The 10,634-nt window shown below is 30.2% G+C and overlaps 1 protein-coding gene across 1 annotated transcript; it reads right to left on the reverse strand.

The window, feature by feature from the left end:
- Positions 1–5,284: 5,284 nt before the first annotated feature.
- LOC106763140 (DNA damage-binding protein 2) lies at positions 5,285–10,317 on the reverse strand. Its single transcript, XM_014647339.2, has 11 exons — positions 9,952–10,317; positions 9,770–9,860; positions 9,364–9,491; positions 8,674–8,796; positions 8,489–8,577; positions 8,237–8,357; positions 7,746–7,837; positions 7,109–7,238; positions 6,753–7,001; positions 6,464–6,660; positions 5,285–5,980 (listed from the first exon to the last, which is right to left on the reverse strand). Exons 1-11 carry the CDS (start codon positions 10,204–10,206, stop codon positions 5,782–5,784), a joined length of 1,674 nt encoding a protein of 557 aa, XP_014502825.1. The 5' UTR covers positions 10,207–10,317; the 3' UTR covers positions 5,285–5,781.
- Positions 10,318–10,634: the final 317 nt, after the last annotated feature.

Consider the following 10,634-nt stretch of genomic DNA (forward strand, 5'->3'; position numbering starts at 1 on the left):
TCTAATGTGTATTGCTAGACCTGTGTAATGTTTTTGCTACACCCATCTAATCAATGTATGAATAGATTCATCTAATGTGTATTGCTAGACCTGTGTAATGTTTTTGCTACACTTATCTAATCAATGTATGAATAGACTGGTCTAATGTGTATTGCAATATTCATGTAATTAGTAAATGAGCAAACTTGTCTAATATCTATTAATAGACTCGTCTAATTTATGTGTTAAAAGGTTTGTCTAATATATATTGCTAGAGTTGTCTAATAAATATATGAACAACTTGTCTAATGTGTATTGTTAGACTCATTTAATCAATATATTGACAATCTTGTCTAATTTTTTTGCTTTGCTCATCTAATCAACGTATGAAATAACTTCTCTGATATTCTTTGTAATACTCATCTAATTGTTGTATGGACAATCTCATGTAATGTTTTTGCTATATTATTCTAATCAATGCATGGAAATATTCACCTAATGTGTATTGTTAGACTCATCTAATCAATACATCGATAAACTTACATAATATGTATTACTAGACTTCTTTAATCAGTATACGAACAAACTCGAATAATGTGTATTGTTATACTCGTCTAATAAGTCTACATTCGTATATACTCATGTAATATGTATTACAAGACTCGTTTAATTAGTGAATGAACAAACTCGTCTAATGTGTATTAATAAATAGTCTAATTTGTGCATAGACAAACTTGTCTAATATATACGGTTAGATTTGTCTAATACGTGTATAAACATACTCGTCTAATATTTATTACTAAAATCTTTTAATTAGTTTGTGGACATAATCCAATCAATTTATTTTTAGACTCATTTAGTTGTATTGCAATACTTATGTAACAAGTGAATGGACAAACTCATCAAATGTGTATTTATAGACTTGTATAATTTACGTATGGAGAAACAGACTAGTGCAATGTATATTGTCAGACTTGTCTTATCAATGTATATTATCATACTTGTCTTATCAATGTATGGACAAACTCGTTCAATGTTTACTAAACTTGTTTAGTTAGTGTATAGATAGACTCATCTAATGGATATTCTTAAACCCTATGTGAAATAATTCGTCTAATATTTTTTTTACATACTTGTTTAGTAATTCTATGGAAAGATTCATCTAATATATATTGTTAATACTTTAAATATAAGTTAATTATTAATAACTTATTAAATGACCAAGTAATTAGAAATTATGAAAAGATAAAATTAACGAGGAAAAGAATAGTATAAAAACAAACTAATACTTTAAATATAAATTATTCTTTAATTATAAGTATATTGAAAATATATTAGATAAAAACTTTTAATTATGACTAAAATGCATTTCAGGAAACAAATTAAAAGAAGAAATTAATTATTATTTTAAAATTGACTAATTTTTAAAATAATTTTTAGAAATGCCTATCATGGTTTATGTTGATTAAGAAAAAAAAAATTATATAGTTGATTAAGAAAAAAAAAATATATGGCAGATAATTTTTCATATTGCAGTACAAACAGTTTATATGGTTAATAAATATATATTATTTTTTTAAAAAATATTATTTTAGAAAATAAACTTAAAATATATATTTTAAAATTTAAGTTTATTAATTTACCAACCAATAATTATAAATCATTAAGAGATCAAATTAAAAATGAAAAAATAGTAAAAAAGTAATTAATAATTTAATATAAGTTATTTTTTAATAAATAAATATATTCAAAATGGTATAGAATAAATGAGTTAAAATTTTAAATATAAGTTTTATATTCAAAATATAATAGAAATTATTTTTAATAATAATTAAAATGTGTATAAGGATACACGTTAAAAGAAATAATTATTTATTTAATTTAAAAAACGTTATCAGTTTTTAAAATTATTTTTAAGAATACATATTATATATTAACATATTATATATTTAATTTAAAAAATTTAATTAACAATATAATTTGAATTTTATATACAATTGACATTCTGGATATTGATATGAAATTTTCAAATTTGAAAAGTAATAGTTTTATTTAAGAACTAAAATAATAATTTATTATATATTAAATGATAGAATAGAAATATATTGTTATTTTTACAGTAAATTAGCTTAAAAAAAATCAAATAGATAAAGTAATAAAATAATTTTTAGAGAGACAATTAGTATAACAAATTAGTATAACCAATTTGAATATTATATATATATATATATATATATATATATATATATATATATATATATATATATATATATTTAAAATAATATTAATTTGATAAATAAAAATAAAATATATGTTTTTAGATTTAATTTTATTAATGATCAAATAATTATTGTAACATTTCATTTTAATAGTATAAAAACTACCAAAATTAAGTATTACATAGGTGCTAAAAGAATAATTAGGTAAAACAAATCTTTCTCAAAGAAGAGATCTACTTCTGTGGATCTATCTAACAACTCATCTTCTTCTCCCTCACCTCTAGCTGAAACAACTGAAAAGGTGAATCCCTAAGCTCACATCATTAGGTGATCATCACAAAAGAGAAACAACATATAAAGACAGACAACAGAAAAGTAAGGGTAAGCTATATACAAAACAATACATCATAAGTTTAAAGCATTTCATATAAGAATCATATGTAATTTAATCTAATCCAAACATCTTAACATGTAAAGACCTAAACTGATTGTCCGGACTTAGAATGAATATCGAGCTATGGCGGGTTGTGCACTTGTGGTGGCCTCTACTGCTTTACAAATCCATTGCCATGGGTTTCACCCTACCACACACACAAGGTTAGTCCGTTATCGCGCAATAGACCTCCAAGTAACGTCTACACTAGAGACCTCCTACTATTCTCACCACATGAATCAATTCTCTCTATGTGAGAATGAAAGACCATTAAAGTGTTAGGATAACTCCCAACACTGAGCTCCTTGTATTCATTCTAAACACTTATATCTCATCGAGAGATTCCAAGTTGAAACTTGCCACATCACTTTGAAATCATACTTTATTCCCATTGAAATTTACAACTTCATTCTTTAATACTCATATGACTCAATATGCAGTCATACATCATCCAAAACAATCCACCACATCATTCAAATCAAACAAGAATAATTAAGAAAAGAGTAAACTAAACCTGAACCATTCGCTCAGCGCATACTCTCGCAGAGCGAATCCAAAGGTTTCTCGCATAGCGTCCCCATCTCACTGTGCGAATAAACTTCCAGTGGTACCAGACCTCAACCCCTCGCATAGCGCCCCAACTCGCTATGCGAAAGCCCACACAATGACCAAACCTCCCAAACACTCATTGTGCGCACCCCTTTGCTATTCAAATAAATCTGGCAGTGATTCCAGACCCCAACCAGGCGCTCAGTGCATTGTTTTGCTATGCGACTCATCAGACAGAGAGCCAACCCCCATAACTATTTGCACAACGCACCTTCTCGCTGTATGAATGCTTAAACAAAGAGTAACTCACGATGACTACTCGTTGTACCTCAATTCGTCATTTCACATTCAAGAACAATCAACATACATATTTTCTACCGACTATAACCATCAACTCCATGCAACCAATTCAAGAGTCATACAACCACTAAATATACAACTAAGTTAACAATTCAATGCAATCTAGCTTCCCTTACTTCGACTCAACAACTCCAAAACCTCTAAACGCTCCACAGATTTCTTGCGGCACAAGGAACTTCTAGAAAACCTACAATCACCGATTGGGCTTTGGAGACCAACCTTAGAACCACAAACGAACCAATAATCAAGGAAGAAGATCACTTAATACATGCAAAACAGTTCCTCTTTGCATGATCAAGGATCAAGAAAAGGAATAAGAAAATGGATGAAAACTTACTTGCTCTAAACACCAAATTGATCAAATAGAATGGTAGACCCTGACGCCGTGATCGTAAAGACACCTCCTGATCGTCAAACAGATGACTTATGAGCAAGAACACTTAGAGAGAAGATAGAAAACTCCAGAAAAGCGGTTTCTAGAGAGATTGTGCATTTTAAAATAATGAAACTCATTTATAACAATTCTTTTTATATTAAAACTTTTTAATATTAAAATAATGGAGTCTCATTATTTTTAACTTACTACCACTTCAAGAATATAATTTTCTAGGTCTTCACATTTATAAATTATAAAAATAATAAAATAGTATAAAAAATGTATACTTTAAATATAAGTTATTCTTTAACAATTTATTAAATGACTAATTAATTAGAAATTATAAAAGAATAAATAGATAGTATAGAAAATTAAATAAATAAATAAAAAGGTAAAATAAATTTTATGCACATGTAATAAAAAAATAAATATAAATAAAAGAAATTAAAAAATAAAACAATGTGATAGTAAGATCAATATAAATAAAAGAAATTAAAAATGTCAAATGAATAAAAAACTAACTTTGAAAACATTTATCAATAAAATAAAATGAATAATGAGATAAATTTGCTAATATCTTCTTTTCTTATATTATAATAGATATTATTTTCCTTTTTTGAACAAATTTTATTTTCTTTTCAAATTTGTAAACTTTACAAATAGTTATTTTTAGTTTAACCAAACTGGCCAATACTTAAGTCTATAACTTAATAATTTTTTCAAATAACTTCATTTACTAAATTTAAGTTTCGTCTTAAAAATAAAAAACTTACAATAACCTAAATTGAAAAAAAAAGCAGATAAAAAAAATACAACAGTTATGAAGATGTATAAAACAATATTTAGTAATAACTGTCTATTTATCGATTTCATAACTAATACTCAAGACTGTTGCTTAAAAATCTTATTCTCAACAAGTTTTTGTTTAAAAAAAACGTAAAGAAAATTAAAAATAATATGCAGAAGAAAAAAAAAACAGATTGAAGTTAACGTCTAAGAATTAAAATAAATTATTTTAAAGCAAAGAAACTAAAAGGTTAAAGTTTGTACTATAGAAAGTAAATAGTAATTAACCAAAATAAAATAACCTTTACATGTACTCGATTTAGTTATCAGGTTACACAAAAGAAATAACCAGATATAGTTTCCTACTTATGATTCTTAATATAAGACTTAGCTTAAAAACTTAAACATGAAATTTCCTTATTCTGGTCCCTAACCAAATATTATAAATATGTGATTTATGAAGCTCTACCCTTTGAAATAAGTTTGCACCTTTTGCCCTGAAGCATTCAAGAAAGACAAGCATATGAAGATAAGATGTCAATCTTAATAATAAGCATGAAGGAGACTATACCATACCACATCAGCCAAAAAGGTATAATCTAACAAAACATATAACTATAACTTACAATACTACATTGCATTATCTTCTAATATGATACACTAGCACTACAAATTAGAATTTGGATTCTCTACTAGATTTTCTATGTTGTTCATCTGCTGTATCTTCAAAATACACTCATGATACTGATTTTGATGTTTTAAAATATATTAAAAAGATTTTTAAAGTACCAACATCATTGTATTGTATGTATTTTGAAGACACCGCGGAGGATAACACCAAAAAACTAAGTAGAGAATCTGAACTCCTACAAACTACTAAAGCCAGATTGGTGGAATAAAGCTTGTATCAGATACAAAATTAACACTTCCAGAAAAAAACATAAAATCTAACATCAGATTCCAAAAAAATATAAAAGAGGGGAAGTGTTTGACACCATACAGGGTTAGCAGTTGATTGGAAAACCTTCAAAAACACTGATAAAATCCTCAAAACACTATGCAAGAGCAGACTTTATTATTCAGTGTTTATTCTTAGTCTTTGTGGACTTGAACTTCTTGGACTTGCTGGAAATGACTCCTTCATCATCAGATTCATCACTGATATCACCATTTTTCTTACCACGCTTCTTCTCAGCCTTTCCACATACTACAAATTTCCTTTCATCCTTCTCCTCAACAAGGTCTGACTTCTCTTTGGGCTTCCAAATGAACAGAGATCTGAAAAGTTATGCCAGATAAGTCCAAGAACCCAGTAAACACTATGACAGCACACATAGGTACTATTTCCTTTTACACCCATCATTGAAGAAGTCATGTTCTGAATCTAACAAAGTAATTGGGTTTGTCAAAGCAAAATATAGATAGTAAAACCATTGGAAAGTTTTCAAAATTAAGCTCATATATCTAGCCTTGGTTGAGTCCGAACTATGTCAGAGTTTAATACAATGCATATGCATCATCTATAATGACAATACACTATGGAGGAAAACAAACAATGGTTCTAAACTTCTAATAGAGATAGTTAAAGAAAACTTGTAAATTGCAATTTCTACTTTTAAAAATATAACAGAATGCTAAATAAAAGGTTTGAATTTCATCCACAGATGAGTAAAATCCCATCAACCAAACAAATTCACCATAGTTAAAAGAATTCATCACTAGCATTATACAATATTTTAGCATTAAAAAGAGTAGCCAAACCTGGAACTCCCAGTTGCCAGGATATCTTCACGTGGATGAAGCTTATTCACTGGACTGATCGTTGTGATATTTGGGTCAATCACTTCAGCTACCAATTGCCCTGTACTTGTATCTATAAAATCAATGGGATGGAGGGCAGCTCCATTATAATTTTCACTTATATATCGACCAATAACAGCAAGGGACTCTGATGGATCCTGCAATTACATAAATCATAACTTTTCTGTAAGGCAGAGAACAGAAAAGAAACATAACACCATAAACAACTGGAAGAATAAAATAAAATCACCTTTGGGTCCCATTCAGCTTTAAAGGGTGTCAAATGCCGATTGAAATCATGGCTATGTACAATTTCTCGGCTAGGAGAATCCATATTACCAAAGATAGAATCCCATATATTAAGACGGTTGTCTTGTGATGTAGTGAGAATTTTGGTTCCAGAAAATGGGGAGAAATATGCAGAGTTAACTACACGATTATGCTTGAGGTCATAAAGGGATGATCCTGCTTCTATATAACGCAGGTCCCATATACGAGCCTAAAAATAGAAACCATTCATATTTCAGCAGTTAGCATACCCAGCAAGCAATGTAAGTTCAGATATCAATTGAATAAATTCAGTATTTGAATAAAACTGAAACTCACAAAATGATCATTTCCACAAGTCAAAAGGATGTCTGGTTGAATTGGATTGCAATGGATACCAACAACTTTTGTTCCTTTTTTGTGGATCAAAATTGCATCACCATTCCTGTGGTTGGAGCGCATGTCAACCCTACGAATGACACAGGATGTTATTCAAACTCAGTTAAATAGTTTCACAAATGAAAAAGCATAGCTATGAATCAGAGAGCTACAATTTTCATCCGACCAAGAAAACCCAATTTTAAAAGTTCTCTTGTTATTGTCTCCCATGAAATTTTGAAACCATTTAAAATGAACAGTCATGCAAATCTCAAGTTCTCCAATACCTTCAACTTCTTAATGTACATTAAATAATAGGACATTGAAGTGGTGCACTCTTAAACACGCTCCTATCATATGCCGTGCGGCAATTACAATGCACTTTAAATACTAACCTTCATAAATGGCCATGTAATGAAAAGAAAATCAGAAATACAGGTTCAAAATTATAGTTAGCCAAACAAACTTAGATAGTAAAAGCATGATACTGTACAAATTGAGCTTTTAGGTAATAATTTCTCCTCTCACGGAAAATCACAAAATACAAGCATAAAAACTAAATAATTTCACAGGGAGGGGACCAAAAGAAGCTACTTACATGTAAAGAAAACCAAAGCTATCAGCAGCAAGAACAAGACCTTTCTCAGAGTTAATATCCATGCCATAGATCATTTTCCATGTGTTTCGACCCTAATAAAAAAAAAAAAAAAAGCATATAAAGCATATACAAGTAAATTTACTGCCAAAAACAAAGACAGACTTTTAGAGTATAAGCTAAAGCCAAAATATGATGCTGCTACAGATCTTTCCAATTAAAACTTAAAAGCCAAAAGTTTAACCACTGCCCAGCATCCCCATCCAAAAAATCAATGGAACACTGCAATCATGAATGAACACATTTAAAATCTTACACCAGCACAAATGGAGGGCATGGCAGAAGAGAATATCATAATGGGTAAAGTGTACAAATATGGAGAAGTTACAATTCACAAATAGTGCTCCAGAAGAAGCACAATGGGCATATCCGTGTACTTATACAGTTAAAGAGAAAGATTATGAAATACGAGCAAAACCTAAGAAAAATTTTACCAGCCATCCACCAGGGTTCAGGTTCATTGGAGAAGATGATAGTCCTGTCTCCAAGTCCGTACAACTAATGGTTCCATCTGATGATGCAGAATAGACCATACAATCATTTGAAGGATTAAACCTACAAAATTTTGTATTTAGAACCTAATCTTTACACTTCAGGACAAGACTAAGACAATAAAATAAATCCAAAGATTAAGGAACGTGAAAAACAATTACACGAAGACAATGGTCTCATGAAAACAACCTTACCTCATATTGTTCACTAAACAAGAATGTATGTTCCCATAGACCACCTTCTCATATACCTTTCCAAAATCCCATACTCCAAGTTGCCCTTTCTTTTAGCATCAAAGCAGGAAGACATATCAGTGGCTAAAAAAAGCTAGTAGGCAACCAAAATATTAATATCAAGTGATGTAATTTACTGTAACAACCTTATCTCCGGATAACAGAATGTTATTCTTTGTCGGGTGGAACTCCAAGCATGTTACCCGTCTACTGTGATATCTGATGACAGCACAATTCACTTGGTCTGGGATCACATATTTGGGCTTGATCTAACAGAGAAAAGAAAAAAGAAAAAATTATCATAATCAGAACCCAAAAATACTAGGATGTGATAAATAACTTTCATCATTGAAGCATAAACATTATGTAGTCATAGATTGCTTTCGTGCCAAAAATGTCCATTGAATATTATCAACTGTCGCAACTTGAAGCACATAGTTTACTACATAATTTGCAATAAAGTTATCTGGCTAAAACCAAAATGATATACTATACTCTTTCTTGAAGAAAAAACTAGGCTAACGAGAGAATGTTAAGTAGCAACACAATTAAAAGTCCCTACAAAATGTCAGAAACAACTACAAGAATAACAGATAAACTCGACAGATCAAGGTCACTATAGCCTAACTTCAAAATCGTTATTACAAGTTAACAACAGTGACTAATATTCAATAGGCCAAAGTTCCCGGCTCATATATGGTGCTTATTATCTTCACAAGTCAAGTATGGTATTGCCTGATCATAGTAATAAATTAATAGCAAAATGAACAACATACACAACCAAATCAAATTATCAGCATTGAGCAAACTAAAAAAGAAAAAAAAGTTAGACATACTGAAGGAAGGGATGGCCTTAGCTGGCGTTCAAATACGTACTCCAAAGGTTTACACGTTTTCTTACGGGGTGCTGGGACAACTCCATGCTCAGTTGAGACACGATGTGGGCAAGTCAAAGTGGTGTGTCCTTCAGTTCAAAAACGCAAAAGAGTTTAAATTTATGCATGCTCATTCCACAATGTGAACAAATAAAAAATCATGATCGTTAGAAATCAAGTGATGACGAAGACTTTTTAACATAATTATTGTAGTATAAAAACCCTTTTAAACTGAGATTGCATACACTATTTACTCTAAATTCAATGACTTAACAAGGTACAATCATGCCAGAGAACACAAAAGTTAAGCAAATGTCACAAAGATAACCATCTTAATAGATAAACGAAGGGTGACACCAACACTCACCAGGCTTTTTACACAGAAAGCAAGGCTTCATGGGGCAATCAATATACGTAGCACCCTTGAACCCCGCTTCATGACCATGCTTCTTACACACCTACAAGACCACACAAGTTCCATTACGGTAAAAGCGTTCCAACACTGAGAAGAAAAAACATAACTTTATGACAAACAAAAAAAAAAGTTACCTTGCAGACTTTTTTGAGACTAATAGTGAGGAGGGCTTTCCCTTTTCTGATTACGTCCGCACACAGTTCTAGAATCTCAGTCTTCTCACTTGTAGTCGTAACCTTATCATCATCATTATCATCTTCTTCTTCTTCTTCAGGTACTATTTCTTCTTCTTCTTCATCTTCCTCTTCCTCGGAAGAACTCTGTTCTGATTCAGAGTCCCTCTCAATGAGAACCTTGGGAAACGCGGTTCTTCGAGTAACGGGTGCCATTGGAGAAGGAAAAACCTTAGCGGTGACTGTGGATGGAAGCGGGAAATGGAAAGGCGCAGCGGAGAATGCTGAGAGTCTCACACCGAAATGGAGAAACCAGTTATTTTATTGGCTTTGAACGACACACGTCGCGCACAAGCTCATTACAAAAAAAAAAAACGTCTTTCGTGTGTTTGTACTAGTCAAACATATGTGTTTCTACTTTTTCTTTTTATTGTAATAAAAAATATGTATTTAAAAAATTAATTATTAAAATAAGTATATTTATATATATATATATATATAATATATTTATTAATTTTAAATATTTATGTGTTTTGTACTATAATAACTAATAAAATTATTTATGTTTACAAAAAATAAAAGTGGTAAAAGAGCACGTACACAAGAAAACATATATAAAACACAATTTTCATTAATTGTTATGT

This window comes from Vigna radiata, chromosome 6 (assembly GCF_000741045.1).
Source record: "Vigna radiata var. radiata cultivar VC1973A chromosome 6, Vradiata_ver6, whole genome shotgun sequence".
Taxonomy (NCBI): Eukaryota; Viridiplantae; Streptophyta; class Magnoliopsida; order Fabales; family Fabaceae; genus Vigna; species Vigna radiata.